The sequence below is a fragment of the Auxenochlorella protothecoides genome (genome assembly GCF_000733215.1).
Source record: "Auxenochlorella protothecoides strain 0710 unplaced genomic scaffold scaffold17, whole genome shotgun sequence".
NCBI classification, from domain to species: Eukaryota; Viridiplantae; Chlorophyta; class Trebouxiophyceae; order Chlorellales; family Chlorellaceae; genus Auxenochlorella; species Auxenochlorella protothecoides.
Window position 1 is genome coordinate 59,450 of NW_011934486.1, and position 19,470 is coordinate 78,919.

Sequence of the window (19,470 nt, forward strand, 5' to 3'; positions counted from 1 at the left end):
GGAGCCAGCCACTGCAGTGCCATCCCCTGAACATCACCGAACTTATCCCCGGCCTGTCCATACCCAGCACTGCTAGGGTGCCCACTCCAGGCATTTACAGGGCGGGGTGGGCAGGGGCAAGGTGGGGCATGGCGGTCGGGGAGCGCAGGGCCCGGCAAGTACAGAGGACCCTGATACAGAGCGGGCCCGGCGACCCGCCACGCTTTCTAAGGGTGCGCAGCAGCGGGAGGGGGAGGAGTCATTCGTCGAGCATGGCGTCCTCCCCTGAGGGGGAGGGGTGGTGTGAGTGCGCGCTGGGGCCCCATGGCTGGGGCGAGGCGTCGGAAACCAAAAATATGGCAACAGGTGGGATCAGTCAGGGAGGTCACAAAGGAGGAGGGGGCAGCAGACCACTGGGGGCCCCCCCCTCTTCCAGGGGAAGGGGTGGGGATGATGGGGTGGGGTGGACATGGGCGTCCCATTCAGGCAGGCGCTCAGGGGTCGACCACCATCGTCTCAAGCAAGGAAGGCCTCGACCGAGGCGTGCCTGCGAGCGCGTCTCTTCATGCGCCGGCCCCGCCGCGGCGGCCCCGCCCCGACCCGCGCGGCCTGCCCCGCCCACGCACCGCCTTTGTCCCTGGCAGAGAGGTCGCGGGCGGCAGGGGCGCGGCCGGCTGGGCGCCGGCCGCCGTCGCCGGCGGCACGATGGCCTGGAGCGCCGGGGGCAGGGGCGCGGCCGAAGCGCCGCCCACGGGAGGGGGCGCGTCGCCCGCCGCGGCGCGTGCGGCCATGGCGTGCTGCGCCGCCGCGGCCATGGCCATGGCCGCCGTGGCGGGGGAGGGGTTGTTGATGGGAGGGAAAGGGTGACAGAAGATCCGACGCGGACTCTATCCCTACAGGCTGGTTGGGTGACTCAATTTCATGGCGCACAGCGAGTATCGCCAGCGGGGTCCTAGCATCCAGGCCGACCCACACTGCCTCCACGAAGTGGAGTTCACCGGCTTCGCCCGCCAGGCCTCGCCCTGCCCCCTCCACCTCCCCTCCCAAACCCTCCCAAGCCCCTGGATCCCTGTACCCCTGACTCGCCTGCGCCTCCCTTGCTGACTTTTACAAAATCTCGGAGCAGGGTGCTGGTGATGGCTTTGGTGGCATGCGTCATGAGGATGGTGCCCCGGAAGTTGGTGTGCCCGACCACGTAAGGCACGGCCGCGGAGTGGTCCAGGTGGAAGTGGGTCACCAGCATCACGTCCACGCTGGACATGTCTATGACGTCGAAGAAGGGGAGGGAGGCCAGGCCGGAGAAGCCGGGGTGCACCCCGCAGTCCAGCATCACCGTCTTCCCCGCGAAGCGCACGATGACGCAGGAACGCCCCACCTCCTGCGCTGCTCCCAGGGGGATAATCTCCACATGACTGGTGGGCGTGGTGGGTGCAGCGTCTGCGGGGGGAGCGGGGACAGCCTCGCTGGGCCCAGCGGCCACCGTCATGCTCCCACTACAAACGCATGCACGCAGTTGGACTTTGATGGATGGTTTATAATCGATTGTTGTCAATATGAAGGTACAGTGTGCTCAGAATTGCACCTCGATCAGGCAAACAATTTAAGGCGCGTGGACCGGGCGATCGAACTAGAATCTCGTGTTGACGACAAACCAACGTCATGGGTGCCCTGAGAGGGACACCTCGACCTCGATCAGCACAGCCTCCGAGCAGGCACGGGACGGAATGCAATTATCGCTGGGTGCAGACATACGTGGTTGTCGAGTGGGCAGCCCTTGACTGCGTCGAGTGGCGTCGTGGTGTTTGAGTTGGGTCCACGGGCCAGTCGACCTCGCGATCACCTCCACCATCGCCCAGATCTGACATGAGCAGGGCCTTGTAGGATGCCTAAACCGCGTAACGATGGCTTGACAGTCGCCATTCCAGAGGATGCCGAGGTGGCCAGCGAGGCCCCCAGCGGGGAGACCTCTGGCCCGGCGGAGCTCTCGAGCAGCAGCTCCAGGAACAAGTTCAGTCCTGGGGCTGTGCTGAACAAGATGATGCCCCGTCAGCTGACGAGGGTGACCTCCTCTGCAGTCGCCCGGCTGCGCTCCTCGGTGGACCCTCGGAAACAAGCAGCCCTGCGTGCGGAGCTGCAGAGCAATCTGGAACGCACTGACACCCCCAAGGTGGGGCGGTGTGGAGGCGTGTCGGGGCATGGATTGCAAAGGAGCCCTGGGATCCAGGAGCCCTGCCCTGGTCAGGACGGTGGCCCTTGCCAGCCGTCTGACAGTGTGGGTTTTGAGTTGCCCCTGTGCCAAGCGCGCTGGGCAATGCCCCCACAGCTGCAATGCACCATGAAGCTATGCACACGAGGCATGGCGCGCAGAACCCACCCCTTTCCCCCTGTGCTCTCCCCCAAAGGTCACCAAGGGCGACAGCAGGAACGGCGCGGCGGCCCAACAGCTGCGTGTGATCCACTTTGACCCCCAGGGCGGGACCACGGTGGATGGCAAGACGCCCTCCAACCGTGTGGTGACCAGCAAGTACAACCCTATCACCTTCCTCCCCATCTTCCTGTTCGAGATGTTCTCCCGCGTCCCCTACCTCTACTTCCTGGCGCACCGTCGGCGCCGGCGCCGTCGGCGGGCGACCCTGCGCCGCCGGGGTCGCGCGGCGCGCCGCCAAGCGACTCGCGCAGGGCCGCCACGCGCAGCTCCAGCAGCTCCAGCGCGGCGTAGGCGCGGGCCGGGTAGTCGGCCGACGCTGGGTCGGCCGACGAGGCCACGGCCACGTCGGGCGATGAGGAGGGGGCTGCGGCAGATGCTTCATGCGACGCTGGGGCCGGGTCGTGCGTCTCCAAGGCTGGGTCGTGCCCCAACGAGGCATCACCCCGCCCCTCCGAGGCATCGCCCCGCCCCACCGCCCCCGGCCCCCGCGCGTTCACCGCGGCGCAGTGCGCAAGGAAAAAAGGGTGGCCCTGGGGCATGAGATCCGACGCAGCCGCGCCGCCCCGCGGCACCACCCGGCGCCCCAGAGCCTCGGGCCCCGCGCGGCGCAGCAGGCCGCGGTACCGCGCTGCCTGGCCGCGCAGCTCCCGCAGGCGCAGCTCCAGCCAGCGTGCGCGCCACTCGGCGCCGCGCCGCGCGCTGCGCCAGGGCTCCTGCGCGCCGCCGGGGCCGGCGCGAGCGTCGTCGTCAGCGCTGCCGGTGCCGCCCTCCTCCGACCAGGGCAGGAACGTCGCCGCGGGCGCGAATGGTGCAGGCCCTGCGGCCCCTCCCGGATTCGCGATCGCCGCGACCCCGGGGCCCTCCGCCGCTTGCACCGCCCCGAGCCCCTGTCGAGGCAGGCCCTCGTCCTCCAGGTCAGTTGCCTCGTAGTCGCTCAGCGTGGGCGAGGGGTGGGGCAGCGGGAGCAGGGCCGGGAAGCTTCCCTCCAAAACAGCGGGAAGCAAGCCCCTGGGCATCAGGCCCAGGTCCAGGCTCAGGGGTGAGGCCAGGTCCAGGCTCAGGCTGCTGTGCTGCGGGGTGCCTGCAGGTGGTGGAGGCGGTCGGCTAGAGTGCTGGCTTGCCTCGTTGGCTGGAAAGCCACACACCTACATGTGCACATGGTTCAAGTACACTGGGCAAGGGGAGAGCCGCACTCTACCCACTTCCCAGCCCGCCCACCTAGGAGCAAGGGGGTCAGCGCCGGTGTGGCAGGCGGCAGCCCCGCGCCGCAGACCGGGCCGGGGGCCCGGGCCATGGCCGCGATGGCGCGCCGTCCGTCCAGCTCTACCTCCATCAGGAGCTTCTTGCCCGCCCGCAGCATGATCAGGGCCTGCAGAGGACAGGTGTGAACCAGCGAGGAGGTGCTCGGCATCAAGACCAATGCTGGCGTGCCCTGCACCTATGCGTCCCTGGGATGATGATCGGCAACAAGCACAGTGGATATAGGGATCTGGCAGACGCCAAACCGCACTGATCCACACCCGAGCCCCACACCATACGACCAGACCACTCAATCCTCCCAACCCTCACCCCCACCTGCTTGTGGATGCGGGAGCGCTTCTGGTTGTAGCGCATGGCGTTGCTGCACAGCAGCTCAAAGTCGCGCACAAAGTCGCCCCAACAGGTATAGGCGTGCGCCGCCACCTTGGCGCGCATGGCCTGGATGCACATGGGGTGCCGGATGATGGAGGAGTAGCCTGGGGCCTGGATGTCGCTGACGGGGGCCTGGAACCAGCCCTCGGAGTCCAGGGCCGCCAGGCGCTGCAGCAGTGCCAGCAGCTCTGCCTCGCCGCTGGTGCCCAGGGCAGGGGCTGCAGGGGCTGCAGGGGGCTTCCCGAGGGTGTCGGGCACCCCAGGCTCGGCTGCCGAGCCATTTGGGGGACCCGAGTCTGCGTGCGTGTCCGCTGAGGGGATACCAGGCAGGTCCCGGGGGCTGGGGGGGTCGCTCTCGCTGGGGGTGGACCCTGATGGCGACGGCCCCAGCGCGGCTGGGATGGACTGCGGCGACATGCTGCTGCCCCAACCCTTCAGCTCGCAGGAGATGAGGTCTTTGAGCGCCGGCTTGAGGAAGCCCGCGCTCACACTCTTCAAATCCGCGACCACCATCGGGCCATCTGACGGACGCTGAGGCCCCGAGGAAGCGACGGCGGCTGTCTCAACCCGAGCTCCGGTCGGGACATCAGTATTTTCCATGCACCGAGGGCATCTCGGGCGAACAACAGGAGCTGCGCCTGCCTGCACAGGTTCGGGAGGGACTTGGCCGGGAAGACCCGGGGATCCAAGGAGAGGGTTTGGCCCGCTCGAAATCGTTCGACGCGCCCCCAAAACAAAGGTATGGAGGTGTAGAAGTGGTCGAGAAGGTCGACTCAGCGACACATGGGTTCTCCACCGTAATTCAATGGTTACGTACACGCGAGGTGTAGCAAAAGGCACCACCCCGGGTCAAATCGTGCACACCTAAGCCAGCCCTTGTGAGCATGTGATGGTTCATCCTCGTGATATAGAGCCCGGAGAGGTCTCCACCACGACAAACACAATGTCGAGGTGATAAAGAACAGACAACATGCTCCCGACACAGGGATGGAGGAGTGCGACCCCTTCATTGGGGGTCCCCACCCTGGGAGCCCCGCGGTGCAGATCCGCTGCTCATGCAAGACATGTCCGTGGCAGATCCTCAAATAATGGGTCAATCGATGAGACCGGCGATGAGATACCCCTCAGTGTCCCCCAGCCGGAGCCCTCAAGACGCCAGGTGACTTCCCATGGGGGTGTCGGAGGGATCTTAGGGCCAGATCGCTGGAGCGCGTGCCCTCTGCAGGCATTGCCGCCCTTCGACGGGGCGTGCAGACCTGACGGCCATTAGAGGCCCTTGATTTCATCCCTTTGCCAGGTCCCATGTCGCCTCATAGCCGGCCTGGCGACGGCAGGGTGTCTGGAGACCGCGTACCTGACGATTGCCCGATACACCAATGCCCCCGTGGCCTGCCCCATCGGGGGTGGCTGCGCCACCGTCCTCACCAGCGAGTGGTCCACCCTCTTCCATACCATCCCCCTCTCACTGGCGGGTGGGTGCATGGAATGGCGCGAGGGCTGGACGGGGATGCACGGCTGCGCGTTTGAGGGCCGCGACCCGCTGTGTGCTGCATGCCTCTTCAGAAGCCATGGCGCATGAGGATGGCAGCCTCCTCACCCTCCCAATTGTTTGTCGCCGTTGCCTGCAACCCCCCCCTCCTTCTTGCGCCACGCCCACAGGGTCTTTGTCCTACGGGGCCGTGGCCGGCCTCGCCCTGTGGCAGCTGACGCGGCGGGCTTCGCCCACCGCCCCTGACCCACGCTCGACCAAGCTGATCTTCCTGGGGGGCGCCCTAGCCCTCTCCACCACCAGTGCCTACCTCCTCTACATCCTGCTCACCCGCTTCCCCGGCGAGTCCTGCTCCTGGTGCCTGGCCTCCGCCGGGCTGTCTTTCGGCATCGCTGCGGCGGCCGCCAGCGCGCTGCGGGCGGAGGACCTGGCCGAGGCCGCCGGCGCTGCGGGCGGCATCGTGGCCTTCACATCGCTGGCGCTGGCCGTGGGCATCGGGCGCCCCAACGCCTCCGTCATCACCGCCCTCGACTACCACGTAGGGAATGGAAGCAAATAGGCAGGGGGGGGGAAGACAGGGGGCCCAGGAAGAGGAGGAGCGGCCGAGGCTTGACCCAGAGGGATCGGACACGGTTGGGTCTGGATGACAGTGAGAACGGGTGACGGCGTGCATTGGGAGCCGCCATCGCATCCCGGCAAGCGAAGTCTAACCCCCTCAGACTGCCGCCGCACGACGACGGCTGCGCTGCGCGCGCTGTGCTCGACCCCTGGCACACGTGCCCCATTTTCCCTCACAGGCCCCTGAGATCACCACGGAGAGCTCGCAGGAGGCGATGTCGCTGGCGGAGCGGCTGCGAGCCGCGGGGGCCCGCATGTACGGCGCCTTCTGGTGCAGCCACTGCTACGAGCAGAAGCTGGAGTTTGGGAGGGAGGCCATGGCGGCCTTCCCCTACGTCGAGTGCTACCCCACGGGCTGGCACCCGGTGCGCGACAGCCTTGGCGGGGTGTGGGGTTCGGCCGCCACCTTGGGGCCGGACTCCCACTGCCGCAGCAGCGGACCCCCTCCCGCCGGCCATCGAATGACGTGGGATGGTGGGATTTGCACGCGGCACCGCCAACTCGACGACACGCTTTCCACACCTCCTGTCCTTGCAGGGCATGGAGCCCGACGCGGCGTGCGCGGCGGTGCCGGGGGGGCTGGAGGGCTTCCCCACTTGGGTGATTGGGGGCAAGAAGTCGGAGGGCGACCTGACGCTGCAGCAGCTGGAGGAGCGGCTGAGCGCCCTGGGCTACTGAGCGCCGTGCTCAAGCTTCCATCCTCCCGCACAGTGGTCTGGAGCTTGCCCTGCCCTGGAGCGGGCTCTCGCTGTGCTTGCCACGCTCAGAGCCCCGTGCCTCGATCTGGCTACTCGGCTGCTGCTTCCCCTTATTTGCCCCTTCCATCGTGTCGAATTCACACTGGAGCAGAGCGTTCCCTTCTGGCCAGCAGCACACCCCACCTCCGTGATGCAGCGCTGCAGCCCGACGATGGCATGCCTCCCCGCATTCCGTCGAGCGCATGGCAAGCACGCCGTCATCGTGCCACCCGGCCGGCGCGCCCTGCCGGCACAGCCTGTCGCTCCACCCAGTCGAGCAGGGGAAGGTGGCCGGCGCCGCAGCGCTTCACCAGCTGCCCGCCGACCAGGCGCAGGCTGAGCCGGGCGGCGCCCAGGCTGTACTGGCAGGGCCCCCGCCGGACGAGGGGCAGGTCCACCCCGGCCTCCGCGCAGAGCTGCACCAAGCCCTGGCAGCGAGGGGGAGGCGGGATATGGGTGGCAAGTTTGGGTGCGGCGCAGTAGCGAGAGGGAGAAGCATCGAGCAGGAGGGTGGGGGGGGGCCCTGTGGACGGCCACCGGCAACAGAGACTGGCGGATGCAGGGAGGTGAGGGTTTCCCGGGCTGCAGGGAGTGACATATCAGGAGCAAGCATACCCCTCTACAGACCTGCCGCCATACCACCCTGGGCCAGGTCCAGTGCGGACCTCATGCCCTTGCCGTCCCAATGCCAAGGGCACCCCCCCCCTTCTGAGCGGCAAACCACAGTTGCTCACCTCCACCACGGGTTCGACCCGCTTTGGGTCTGCGACCATTGCCTCGGCCCTGTCCGGTGCCCTGCCGGCCCAGCGGTCGGCGTGAGGCTGGGCCTTCGCCAGTGCGGCGACGTAGGCTGCCTTCACCTCCCTGAAGGCAGGGTCCTGGCCGTACTTCGGAGCGGGGCCGGTGTGCCTGGACCCTGGCGGTGGACCCCGCCGGCTCTCGCCCAGCGGCCCGGTGGGCGCGCCCACGGGGACGACCACCTCCGTCGGCCAGCCCCTGATGGGGGCCCGCGCCCATTGGACCTTGCAGTGCCCTCCTGGGTCTACGTCGGGCTGCCCTGGTTGGACCAGCAGGGACTGCAGCGCGGGTGCGGCGTGCTCTGGATCCAAGGCCCGCTTCAGGTCAGGGTCAGGCGCGGTCGTGCCGGAGGACAGGGGTTCGGAGGTGCTGGTCCCGCGCTGCTCTTTCCCTGGGTCGCCCGACTCCGGCCGGAGCAGGTGGCCCACCTGTGCCGCGCTGGGGTCTAACATAGGATCGCAGGCGGGCCGGTCCGAGGCGGCGCAGGGGGCCCATGCGTCACAGGGCGCAACAGAGGCCGGGGCGCACAAGGCTGTGGCGGCACGTGCCTCGGCCGCATCTGCCCGGGCCTCGGCCGCGCTTGCCCGAGCCTCGGCCGCGCTCGCCCGAGCCTCGGCCGAGGTAGCTCGTGCCTCGGCTTCCCGGAGACCCTGCTGGCAGGAGGCCAGCTGGACGCACACCTCGGTCACACGGGCCTCAGCGGCGGCCACGCGCCGCCGCCCGCTGCGCAGGCTCTCCTGCTGGGAGGCCAGCTGGGCCTCGGTGGCCTGCAGCTGCCGGGCGGCTGCCGAGGCGCGCTCCTCCGAGACCAGCACCTGCTCAGCAAGCTCCAGACTGCGCCGATCCGAGACCTGCTGGTGCTTGTGTGTGTGTAGGAGGGGAAATTCCAGGGGAGGTAGAGTACAGGCCGAAGTTTTGCCGGGAGTCCATGCAGACATGAGGCGGGCGACAGACTGGCAGACACCTCGATGCCCACCTCAGCCCGCTCTTCAGCCTCCTGCAGCCCCTGCTGGAGGCGGTGGATGGTGGCCACTCTGGTTTGGTGGTCGAGCAGGGCTGCTTGGAGGGTCTGCTGCAGGCTGACGACCTCCAGCTCCAGGCGAAGCAGCTTTTCCGGGTCGAGTGTCGGGGGTGACGGACAGGTCATGCTAGCATCGCGGGGCCAGGGAAAGCTGTTGATGGGTTTCTTCTGTGTACCTGGAACCAATTGACCCCTCGGAAGGTCTACTTGGAGAGCGTGATAGGTCTTCCACCCGTCTGTCCGTCTTTCGAAACTCCATGACGTGCGTGACATGGTAATGATGTGACCTGTATAATATTAAACCTCAGAGCTCTGACACGTATTTCATACCGCTCCGGACACTGGCCGGGTCGAAGATGAGTTTGTCTATACTGTAGAACGAGGCGACTATGGTGACTGTGACCTTGTGTTAGCGGGTAGGGCCGTTTCATTGGGGGGGGTATATGGCGTCGGGTGTCTAATCTCAACGTGAAAGCCTTTCAGGGCTTTTGGCGAGTTGCAGCAAGCCACGCATGCCGAATGGATATTCCTTCCACCCTCGAGATGATCCATCCTGAGGACATCATGGCTGCCACGGCCGTGGAGCAGATTCAAATCCACATAATGCACGCTTCTGAAAGCATGGCGGCAGCCTAACTCCGTCCAAAACCATCATTCGTGCTTGTGATAAAGGAGGCATTGTCAGTCATGGTAGATTTAGGTGCAGCCGGTCCTGGACCGGGCCCCTCTAGCTAAAACCCTGCTTGTGTGGCCCATGATCGGCCCAGGTCATCGACCATGCCAACTCTCGCGTCGTCAAGGCACTCCACGGCCTGCCAGCCCTCATCAGTCTCCGAAAAGTTTCTAGGAGGCTGTTGCATGGCCGCAGCGTCCCTCCCATGTCCCGTGCGCTTCACGGGATTCGCACCCTGCCTACGAGCCGGACGGGACCCCTGGTGGGACTGCATGGCCGCACCTGGGCTGCCAGCGCACCACCAGCTCACAAGTCGCGAGGAAGGCCTCCAAGTGCACTCCCCGATCTAGACCAGTCTGTACAAGAAAGTACCGACAGTATTCCGGACTCGCCGGCTCTCAATGGAATGGCCACCGAGCGCGTCCATGCAGGTACACTACTAGGGCCACATGAACGACATCGGGGGGCATGCCATGCGATGCTGCGGCGTAGCCCGCGTAATGGCCCTCGTACCCTTTGTTGACGCTCGCCCTGCTGTCGCTCCAGACACCATGCGAAGCTGACCCTCTGACGACGGCTCCTACCCCTGCGCACAGCCCCGACGCCCTCCCTCCCCCTCCTGGTGTCCCCCTTCTTCTTCTGGGGCACCTCCATGGTGGCCATGAAGCAGCTGGCGCCCCACACCACGCCGCTCGCCCTGGCCTCCTGGCGGCTCATCCCGGCCGGCGTGGCACTGCTCCTCTGGGCGGCCAGGGATCGACGCCCCCAGCCCGCGACCCGCGAGGCCTGGGTCGCAATCGCCCTCTTTGCGCTGGTGGACGGCGCTTGCTTCCAGGTCGGCTGTATGCTGTGGTGGAGGGATGCATGTATTGCTTTCCTTGTTGCACCCGAGGTTGCTTGCTGTCCTCTGGGCTCGGCGCGGGTTGCAAGGGTGGGTGGCTGGCGCGCAAGGTTGCGTGGGTGGGGCCGAGCACCGGATGCCCGCCTCCCAAGCACGGCTGCCCTTTCTCTGGCAACCCCAACCCATCCCATCTTTCAACATGCTGCAGGGCTTCCTGGCCGAGGGCCTGCAGCACACCTCTGCGGGCCTGGGCAGCGTGGTGATCGACAGCCAGCCACTGACGGTGGCCCTGTTGGCCGCGCTGCTATACGGCGAGCGGCTGACGGCGCTGGGGTACGCCGGGCTGCCGCTCGGCGTACTGGGCCTGGCCTTGCTGGAGATCCCGCCCTCACTCTGGGCCTCGAGCGGCGGGGACTCCCTGGACGCCGCCGCCGCAGCCGACGCCGCGCTGGGGCCGGCGCTCATGCTGCTGGCGGCACAGAGCATGGCGGTGGGCACCATCATGATGCGGTGGGTGGCCTCCAAGGCCGACCCCGTGGTGGCCACCGGCTGGCACATGATCCTGGGTGGGCTGCCCCTGGCGGCACTGGCGCTGGCACGCGAGGGCGGCGACCTGCCGGCTCGCCTGATCGCCGCGACACGTGAGGGAGGGGGTCAGGACTTTTTGCGGGGGACAGGAGGGTGTGTGCGTGTCGTTGCGAGAGGGTCTGGAGGTGCCGCCATGTACCGGCACTCCCCTGATCGCTGATTATGGACAGTTCTGGCACCTCGATGGGCAGCCCGCGCCAGACAGCACACAGTCCCGGCGGGTGGCCCTGCCCAGCGCCGCTGAACCACCACTGTTCTACGCCGCTTCGTGATCTCTTTGCCAACCTCTCGACGCCTTCCTTTCCTGCAGCCAGCGACGCGCTGCTGCTGGCCTACGTCACGCTGCTCGGCTCCGCGGCCAGCTACGGCGTCTTCTACCTGCTGGCCTCGCGGGGGAACGTCACCTCCCTGTCCTCCCTCACCTTCCTGACCCCCATGTTTGCCGCGGCGGGGGGGTTCATCTTCCTGGGGGAGACCCTGACTCTGCAGCAGCTGGTGGGTGCGGGGTTGACCCTGGGCGCCGTGGCACTCATCAGCCTGAACGGCAAGGAGAGCCAGGAGTGAGGGGTCCAGGAGGCGGAGTCGCGGCCCGCTCGCCCGTAACGACATCTCCCCCAACCATCGATGAACCTCGCGGGTCGCCTGCCCCCAAGTATGTTGCACCCACTGCATACCCAACTGTGGCGCTGCAGGGCTTTAAAGGTTGGCAGGCAGTGCCAGGGCATGCAGCTGGTGTCAGAAAGGAGAGGGAATCTCCACTGAATGGAGGGTGTGCGGGGAAATCGCTGGCCGCAGTGGACCGGACTCTCAGCACCCTCGAGCAAAATCAGCACAACCAGAGAACACACGTCTCACGAAACACCCCACATGATACAACAGCCGTCAAAAGGGGCAGGCTGTAGCTGGTGCACGGGGTGGCTGCTGGGAGCAATACAAGTCGGCCTCCATGCACGTCTCTTTGACTGGAGGGTCGTGGGGTCTATCTCTCCCCTCCTGGCACATTATTGTTCAACAGCGTGACAAATCACGCCGTTGCCACCTGGCTCCGGGTCTCTGTCGCATTGGCGGCCTGCTTCGCCCGCCAGTCCTTGACTGCCGCCTTAATGGCGTCCTCTGCCAACATGCTGCAGTGCAGCTTGACGGGTGGCAAGCTGAGGTGCTTGGCAATGTCGCTGTTCTTGATGGTCAGCACCTCGTCCACCGCCTTGCCTTTCACCCTGTGGAGAGTGTGCAGGGGATGCAGCTCAGCGGCAAATTCGTTGCAGATTGTGGACTGCAATGTGTGTGAGGGAGCATGGACGGCAAGGCACCTGGCATGGCAGCAGCCTCATCCAGCAACGCACTTCCCACAGACCAGGCTCACCACTCTGTGGCCACGCTGCTGCTGGCAATGGCCGACCCACAGCCAAACGTCTTGAAGCACGAGTCAACGATGTTTCCCTCCTCGTCGACGCGAATCTGGAGCTTCATCACATCCCCACATGCGGGGGCGCCGACCAGGCCGGTGCCCACGCTCTTGTCGCTCTTGTCGAAGCTGCCCACGTTGCGGGGCTGCTCGTAGTGGTCCACTACCTGCAGTAGATAATAATTGGGAATTGGATCTTAGAGCTTCGCAAGTCAAGGGCTCGCAGTGCAGCCTCCCCAGTTCAGACCGCGGCTCTCGAAAACCCAGCGGAAGCATCACACCACCCACGTTCTTATGGTATGCCCGGGCGCTCGTCGAAGGTAGCGACTCCGCGAGCACCGCAGTGCGGCTTCCTACTGCACGGAGCGCGCTGGAAGAGAGGCGGGAGAGCATCCCTGTATCTGATCCACACGGGTCCGGAGGGTGGACGCAACTACCGCTCTTGTCGCTCTTGTCGAAGCTGCCCACGTTGCGGGGCTGCTCGTAGTGGTCCACTACCTGCAGTAGATAATAATTGGGAATTGGATCTTAGAGCTTCGCAAGTCAAGGGCTCGCAGTGCAGCCTCCCCTGTTCAGACCGCGGCTCTCGAAAACCCAGCGGCAGCATCACACCACCCACGTTCTTATGGTATGCCCGGGCGCTCGTCGAAGGTAGCGAGGAGGCGAGCACCGCAGTGCGGCTTCCTACTGCACGGAGCGCGCTGGAAGAGAGGCGGGAGAGCATCCCTGTATCTGATCCACACGGGACCGGAGGGTGGACGCAACTTCAGTTCCTGGTTGTGCGTTGAGGTTACCGGTGCCGTTGACAGTTTTAGATGGCTCGTTTTGCGAGTTACAAGGGAAATTGAATTGTGTAGGGAATAATATTGTTCAATGCTTACTCCTTCACGTTGATGTGGGGTGCGTCGAAGCCGGGCACGAACTTATGGCGGCAACATGTGTTAACGCGCGCTGATGGTATAAGTTTGAGCCACACTTCACATCTGAGTCACTTCGACTCCTGGTCTGTGGCAATATTCACATGACTTTGAATGTGGTGCAGTGCGCACTGCGAGTACTAGGCGAGCCCGAGCCGGAAGTCAAAGCACGGCTCAGTGCTGAGTACCTGGCTGCCTGGCAGGCAGGAGAACTGGGCTGCACCGACCTAGTATCGCACCATGGACACGTTCCAGACCGACCCGCGAGGGCCGATGAGAAGGTAGCTTGCTTTCATGTGGGGCTGCACCGCTGGAGTGCATGGGATCTGCATGCATGCAGGGTGCCTCCCTGGGTCCAGACCCTGACAACCCCTCCCTCACAGACCATGTCCATGTTCAAGATGCACGACGGCAGTGCAGGCGCAGGGAGAGCATTGATCCCTGCTGACAAGCCAAGAGCACTGAGGACTCACCTCCCTCCACCAATCCCCCCCCCCTTTCTCAGCTCCAGCTCGTAGAGCCATGGAAGCTGAAGCGCGGGAAGGGCGGCAGCCTGGCCTCCCGCCAGGCCCTCCTCCACTCCCTCGTCCACATCGAGAACTGGGCCGTGGACCTGGCCTGGGACATCATCGCCCGCTTCGGTCCTGACCCAGACTACCGCCTGCCCCCCGCTTTCTTCGCCGACTTTGTCAAGGTGGCTGGGGACGAGGCCCGGCACTACTCCCTCCTGGACCAACGCCTGCAGGCCACGGGGTCCCACTACGGGGCCTTCCCCTGCCACGACGGCCTGTGGACCTCGGCGTCCGCCACCGGTGAGCGGGGCTGGGTGCGCTGGGATGTGCTTCCCTCGGCGAACCCCATGCTGCACTCTGCTGCGGTCGGCTCCGGGCATGCTGACTCCACCGGCCCCAGCCTCCCTCCCCCTGCGCCCCTCGCCCCACACCAGGCGGCAGCCTGCCGGCACGGCTGGCGGTGGAGCACTGCACGCACGAGGCGAGGGGCCTCGACGTGCTGCCCCAGACCATCCACCGCTTCCGCAGCAACGGCGACAGAGCGAGCGCCACGCTCCTGGAGAGCGTGATTTTCGTGGAGGAGATCACGCACTGCGCGGCCGGCGTGCGCTGGCTGCGATACCTGCACGCGCAGGCGTGGGCAGCCCGCGAATGGCCCTGGCCCGACAGGGATGGCGGGGGCGGTACGCCCGCAGGCTCGTCAGGCTCCCAGGCGGAAGCCGCTGGGGGCACCCCGCCCCACATCCCCGCCTGGGTGACGGAGGCCAGGGCCTACGAGACAGTGGAGACCTGGTTCCACGCGCTCATACGTGCCCACTTCCGTGGGCCGCTGAAGCCGCCCTTCAACGATGCCGCCAGGGCGCAGGCGGGGTTTGGGCCGGAGTGGTACCTGCCCCTTGCAAGCGTCGGTGCCGGCTGATGTTAAGTGGTGGTGGTAGGCGCACTAAATGTAATCTGAGGTACTGATGATGATTCCTTGTACGCAGCTGTGGGAGGCAGGAGCTCTGTGAGTGAGAAGTCCTCGCATGAGCGCAAAGAGTTATGGGAATGGTGGCCGTGGGCCCCCTGCAGGACACAGATCTCTTCCTGGAGGGCGACACAAATCAGTACTGAGGATGCGCAGGGCCCAATTGATCGCTCCATGCACCGATTCGCAACCGATTCAGCAATGCAATTAGATCGTAATTCATGAGCGTTCCTGCCGATCAGCCGCTGGCGATCTGTGCACCGTACCGTCCCGGGGGGTGGCGATGGCCGACGCAGGCAGCTTGTGGTGGCCTCCCTTCGCCCAGGTGTCCCATGAACTGCGCACTTGCAGTGCAGAAGATCAGCTGCAGATCCTCCAGAAGTACGAGAAGTACCTGACAGCAGGGGTGGGCCACTTCCGACAGCCCAGTGCCGCCTCCAAGGCTCTCATACAGGGCACCGCCCCTCTGAAGCTGCCGGATGGTGGAACCTTTCCACCGGTCTCCGAGGTGGCATCGGCGGTCCTCCAGCTCAGCGCCGATCTGGTGCGACGGTGGTGGGGCCCTGCATCTGGGTCATGCTCCCCAGATCGTTTGCTCTCACCACCTCACCACCTTTTCACCTCTTTCAGGTGTTGGATGAGGTGCAGGCCTACATCATCCTGGCACGTTCCTCCCGGCACTGGGTCCGCGATCGTGGGGAGCGCTGGCTCACCCTCTCACAGCGCACCGCTGTCCACACCCTGTACTACAGCGAGCGCCTGCAGCTGCTGCAGATCGTGCAGGACCTCCTGGAGGCGGGAGGTGAGGCCCCGGTGGGGGCCCAGGCGGCTTCACTGTGCCGTCGCCTGTTTGCATTGGTCGCCTGGGCCGAGGCACTCGGGCTCCAGGGTGCCAGCGCCCGAGGCGCTCACACAGCCCCCTCGCCTGCCGCCGCTTGGGCGCTTCGGGTGCCGACAACTAAGCTGGGCCTCACAGCATTGCACGTGACGCCTTTTGACGCTGTCCACAGCCGCCCCCACAAAATTCCACCTGGGCCCCTCCCACCGCAGAGACTGGCGGGTCCGAAGACCTCGACACCTTCCTGCAGTCCCGCGCGGTGGTGCTGGAGACCGAGGCCTGCCGGGCCCTGCTTTCCAGCCTGGGCGGGGAGGGGCTGCCCCCCCTCACCCCCGGCGCGGGCGAGCTGGCAGCGCTGGCAGCCCGGGAGCGGGTCCTGGAGCAGCGCGCGTTGCTCAGCTCCCTCATTTTGCTGTACTACTTCCCCAGGTGTGAGGGGTTGGGGCCGTTTTTGGAGCTGAGGGGATCCCGCGCCGCAGTACAACCCCTTGCCAAGCCACTGAGCCATGATGGCCCCTCGAGAAGTGCCTGTGGCTTGAGCAAGCCGCCCCGCCATGCTCTCTCACCCTCCCGCCCGCCACTGCAGGCAGCAGGCCACCCCGGCACGCTTCCTCGAGCTGGGTACGGCCATCCATGCCCACCTGCTCCTGCCCCAGCTCTTCCACAGCATCGTCGCCCGCGGGGACGTCCAGTCGACGCAGAAGCTGGTGAGTGGTAGTGGTGTTTTGAGGGCGAGGGGGTAAGGGGTGCTGGCAATGGAATTTGTGGGGGATACGAGTGTCGTGGATGTCCATCAACAGCTCCAGGAGCGCGGCATGACAGCACATCTCTGAGACCATCTCCGAGGGATTGCCAGCGTTCGGTCCCCTCCTGCCGCCTACTTGCCCCATGACACATCGCTCCGCGCCCCCCCCCCACCCTCCTTGTCATTCCCCAAATCCCAACCTTGTCCCACTCTCTCCAAGGGCATCGTCCTGCTGACCGAGATGCTGGACACGGAGCGGCTGGTGTCCCTGGTGGGCACGGGGGAGGCCCCCGCCCCCGCCACCTACGCCTTTGCCGCGTCGGAGACGCTGTCCAAGATCAACGGCCTGGTGTCCTCCTGGTGGGAGCGGGCCCAGGCCCTGCACTCCCCCCTCCTCCTGGTCTGGGCGGCGGTGCTGCAGCTGCTCCAGGCAGGCGCGGGTTCGGAGGTGGAGGGCGCACGGGCGCAGGCGCACGCCGAGCTGGCGGGCCAGCTGGGCGCGCTGGGCACGCTGTGCGCCCTGTCCGGCCTGCCGGGCCAGACCGCCGCTATGACCGAGGCGGTCAACTCCGTCCAGCTCAGGTTGGTCTGCTTATTTGTTTGGGGGGTGAGGGGGGGGCCGGTTGATGTGGAACGTTGAGGAATGGAAGCATGGTTTCGCATGGTGCACGAGATCAGAGCGGCTGGAGGAGCCGCGAGGGCGGGCAGGGCCGGGTTGTCATTATGAGGCAGGGCATGGCCTGCGCCACAGATGTGCACGCCTGCTGGCAAAAGCCTGCTGGCTGACTGCGAGAGGGCCTGGTGTGGACGCCGAGGCCTGCTTGGGCAGGGCACGGGCATGCAGGACCGCTTGGCGAAACACTGTGTCTATCCTCAAACTTGACCCCGGAACACACCCCTTACCTCACAGCGCGGTGTCGTGCGTGCTGTGCGCGTTTGCGCTGACACCTCTCGCCGCCCCTCTCACGGCCACGTCCGAGATTGTGGCCACGCTGTGCCACCTCTTCCAAGGCGAGGCCTGGAGTGCTGGGTTTGGGTTGGACGCTTGAATCTCATCCAGCAGGCAAAGCCGGCCGCGTGAGCGGGCCAGCATCCACCGACGATGACTCCTCGGAGCCCACAACTAAAGGCTGGGGACCACACTTTAGCTGAGAAATCCACCCCATGCTCCTTCCTTAGGTCTACCTCCCCCCGCCCCCCCCTCTTCCTTGCAGACCAGCCGTCGTTGTGCGAAGGGCTGTGGCAGCAGGCGCGGTCCAGCGACGCGCCGCTGCTCTCCTACCTGGACGGCCTGCGCGCCCTGTTCCCCGCTTTCCCCTCGCCCCTGTACCGCCTGCTGGCCGCGCTGGCCTCCTCCCCCGCCTCCGCCGCCGCCGCCGTAGCCTACTTTGCCCGCCTGCCCGGCCTGGCCACCCTGCAGGCGCTGGACGGGGACGTCGTCTCCTTGGACCCTGGCGAAGGGACCCGCGTCGTGGCCGGCAGGGATCTGCGTCTGGACGCCGCGCCAAGCATCCACGTTCCCGAGGTGCGCGCCTGGGCGTGTGGACTTGAGATCGGGATGAGAGGGGATGCGTGTACGAGTGATGCTATCAGGGGACCCAGGGTGCTGACTCACAGAGGCACAAACCTGTGGTGGGTGGGGCAATCGTTTGCCGTGCCTGCCCTCCAAGACTCCCAACGTCACCCCAACACAAACCGCAGGGCGTGCCGGGTCAGGTGCTGGGCACGCCGCCCGGGTTCCTGGAGCTCCCCGTGACGTGGGCCACGGCGGCAGGAAGGCACGGCGCCCATCCCGACCTGGGCCTGGTGGGCTGGACCCTGGCCTGCCCCGAGGCCACGGGCTTCCTGATTCTGATCGAGCGGGGCCTGGCGGCGCAGGACGCGCTGCGTGACGCCCCCGCCGCCCCCGCCGCCGCCGCTGAGCTGGCGGCTGCGCTGGCGCTGGTTGCGCGTGTCGTGGCGGCCGACGCCGGCCTGGCCCTGGACCTGCTGCACATAGCGGCGCCGGCGGCCGGCGAGGCGGCGCGAGGCGCCGGCTGGCCGTCCGGCGGCCAGGCGGCGGGGGGCGCGGACGTGCTGACCCTGGCCATCAGGGTGCTGGCGGGGGTGCCGCTCGCGGGGCGAGCGCGATTCGGTGCCTTGGCCGAGGATGCTGCGACGGCAGAGGACGGCTACGACGCCATGCTGGGTGGGTGCCCGGGGGGCTGGTGTACATTGCGAATGAGAGGACAAGCGCGGAGGGCAGGGGACTTGTTGGGAGCCGCCAAGGGATTATGATTGTTTTCTTGTTGTTTGCGGTGTTGAGGCTGGCCCTGCCCCAACCCCTTCCTGGGCATCGACCGGATAGACCTGCAGTTTGCACATCATTCTCACCCCGCCTTCCTGTCACCCCTGCCTGCCACAGCTGATGCACTCAATGTGTGTGCCGTCATGGTGCAGCTGGCACCCGACCGCGTCGTGCGAGCCGTGACCGACCACCTCTTGGTGAGCGTGCGGGGGCTGGGCAGGGTTGCTGCGATGAGATTGGCGAGCAAGGCTGGACGCATGCGAGGCACCAGAGAAATGGCATTCCGTCCCAGCGCCGCCCTCCCTCCGTTGCCCTCCTCTCAATGGAGCCTGATCGCCCCGCCCTCCACCCCCGCTCCCCCCCTCTCCCACCCCGCGCTGCAGCTCGAAAGGTGCTGGTCGCGCCTGGCCCGCCCAGCCGGCCCCGGCAGGGACTGCGCCTGCGCCCTGGCCGCCATCCGCCTGGCCACCGCCCTGCTCACCCATCTGCCCAGCTCGGAAGTGACTGAGGTGAGCTTGGGATTCTGGGGCTCTTGATTGGGTGGGAGCATCCGGTTGAGAATGCGAATGCTTGCAGTCCTTTGTCAGTCGGTGAGCCCTGCCTGCTGCCAACCACCATATGCGAGCATCCCCCCCGTGTCACCTCACCCTCTCTGTCCCTCGTTCCCCTTACTTGCAACGAACTGACCAGGAGCTGGTCGCCAGGTGCGTGCTGCCGCTCATGACGTTGGCCCCGCAAGACCCCTTTGGACCCGCCTCCTGCCAGGCGATGGCGGCCAGGCTGCGCCTGGTGCGCCTGGCCCTCACCGTGCCGGCCTGGGAGGCGGCTGGCCCGCGACTGCTGCGCCTGCTGGGCTTGGGGGGTGAGCGCCAGCGCCCGGGCGCCGCAAACCTGGTCGCGGCGCTGGGCCAGGCGGGCGCGGCGTGGGCCGGCGCCGCGGCCGTCGTGGACGCGGAGGCCTGTCGCCGCGAGTGGCTGCGCCTGCTCCCCCCTGC

The 19,470-nt window shown here is 66.5% G+C and overlaps 8 protein-coding genes across 8 annotated transcripts in view; 4 read left to right on the forward strand and 4 right to left on the reverse strand.

The window, feature by feature from the left end:
* Window positions 1-973: 973 nt before the first annotated feature.
* On the reverse strand, window positions 974-1,465 carry F751_1593 (Endoribonuclease YSH1; the record flags this gene model as incomplete). The annotated part of the gene is made up of 1 exon (XM_011403968.1): window positions 974-1,465. The coding sequence occupies one exon, from the start codon at window positions 1,463-1,465 to the stop codon at window positions 974-976; it is 492 nt and encodes a 163-aa protein (XP_011402270.1).
* Window positions 1,466-2,900: 1,435 nt separating this feature from the next.
* Window positions 2,901-4,552, reverse strand: F751_1594 (Bromodomain-containing protein 9; the record flags this gene model as incomplete). Its single annotated transcript, XM_011403969.1, has 4 exons — window positions 2,901-2,937; window positions 3,185-3,477; window positions 3,735-3,776; window positions 3,983-4,552. 4 exons carry the CDS (start codon window positions 4,550-4,552, stop codon window positions 2,901-2,903), a joined length of 942 nt encoding a protein of 313 aa, XP_011402271.1.
* A 656-nt stretch (window positions 4,553-5,208) lies between these two features.
* F751_1595 (hypothetical protein) lies at window positions 5,209-6,824 on the forward strand (the record flags this gene model as incomplete). The annotated part of the gene is made up of 5 exons (XM_011403970.1): window positions 5,209-5,214; window positions 5,337-5,511; window positions 5,699-6,066; window positions 6,326-6,511; window positions 6,684-6,824. 5 exons carry the CDS (start codon window positions 5,209-5,211, stop codon window positions 6,822-6,824), a joined length of 876 nt encoding a protein of 291 aa, XP_011402272.1.
* Window positions 6,825-7,101: 277 nt separating this feature from the next.
* Window positions 7,102-8,828, reverse strand: F751_1596 (hypothetical protein; the record flags this gene model as incomplete). Its single annotated transcript, XM_011403971.1, has 3 exons — window positions 7,102-7,311; window positions 7,618-8,532; window positions 8,658-8,828. 3 exons carry the CDS (start codon window positions 8,826-8,828, stop codon window positions 7,102-7,104), a joined length of 1,296 nt encoding a protein of 431 aa, XP_011402273.1.
* A 1,199-nt stretch (window positions 8,829-10,027) lies between these two features.
* On the forward strand, window positions 10,028-11,368 carry F751_1597 (putative transporter; the record flags this gene model as incomplete). The annotated part of the gene is made up of 3 exons (XM_011403972.1): window positions 10,028-10,210; window positions 10,425-10,857; window positions 11,115-11,368. 3 exons carry the CDS (start codon window positions 10,028-10,030, stop codon window positions 11,366-11,368), a joined length of 870 nt encoding a protein of 289 aa, XP_011402274.1.
* Window positions 11,369-11,828: 460 nt separating this feature from the next.
* Window positions 11,829-13,422, reverse strand: F751_1598 (Iron-sulfur cluster assembly enzyme ISCU, mitochondrial; the record flags this gene model as incomplete). Its single annotated transcript, XM_011403973.1, has 3 exons — window positions 11,829-12,021; window positions 12,168-12,376; window positions 13,366-13,422. 3 exons carry the CDS (start codon window positions 13,420-13,422, stop codon window positions 11,829-11,831), a joined length of 459 nt encoding a protein of 152 aa, XP_011402275.1.
* Window positions 13,231-14,557, forward strand: F751_1599 (Uncharacterized protein; the record flags this gene model as incomplete). Its single annotated transcript, XM_011403974.1, has 3 exons — window positions 13,231-13,356; window positions 13,632-13,938; window positions 14,073-14,557. 3 exons carry the CDS (start codon window positions 13,231-13,233, stop codon window positions 14,555-14,557), a joined length of 918 nt encoding a protein of 305 aa, XP_011402276.1.
* Window positions 14,558-14,888: 331 nt separating this feature from the next.
* F751_1600 (hypothetical protein) overlaps window positions 14,889-19,470 on the forward strand; it is a gene marked incomplete at both ends in the record, with an annotated part of 8,947 nt that continues 4,365 nt past the window's right edge. Inside the window, 11 exons of the mRNA XM_011403975.1 lie at window positions 14,889-15,149; window positions 15,236-15,407; window positions 15,656-15,872; window positions 16,030-16,150; window positions 16,409-16,770; window positions 17,099-17,218; window positions 17,368-17,713; window positions 17,890-18,376; window positions 18,593-18,672; window positions 18,859-18,984; window positions 19,166-19,337. Of these exons, the coding sequence (XP_011402277.1) occupies window positions 14,889-15,149; window positions 15,236-15,407; window positions 15,656-15,872; window positions 16,030-16,150; window positions 16,409-16,770; window positions 17,099-17,218; window positions 17,368-17,713; window positions 17,890-18,376; window positions 18,593-18,672; window positions 18,859-18,984; window positions 19,166-19,337 (2,464 nt within the window). The remainder of the gene's footprint in view (window positions 15,150-15,235; window positions 15,408-15,655; window positions 15,873-16,029; window positions 16,151-16,408; window positions 16,771-17,098; window positions 17,219-17,367; window positions 17,714-17,889; window positions 18,377-18,592; window positions 18,673-18,858; window positions 18,985-19,165; window positions 19,338-19,470) is intronic.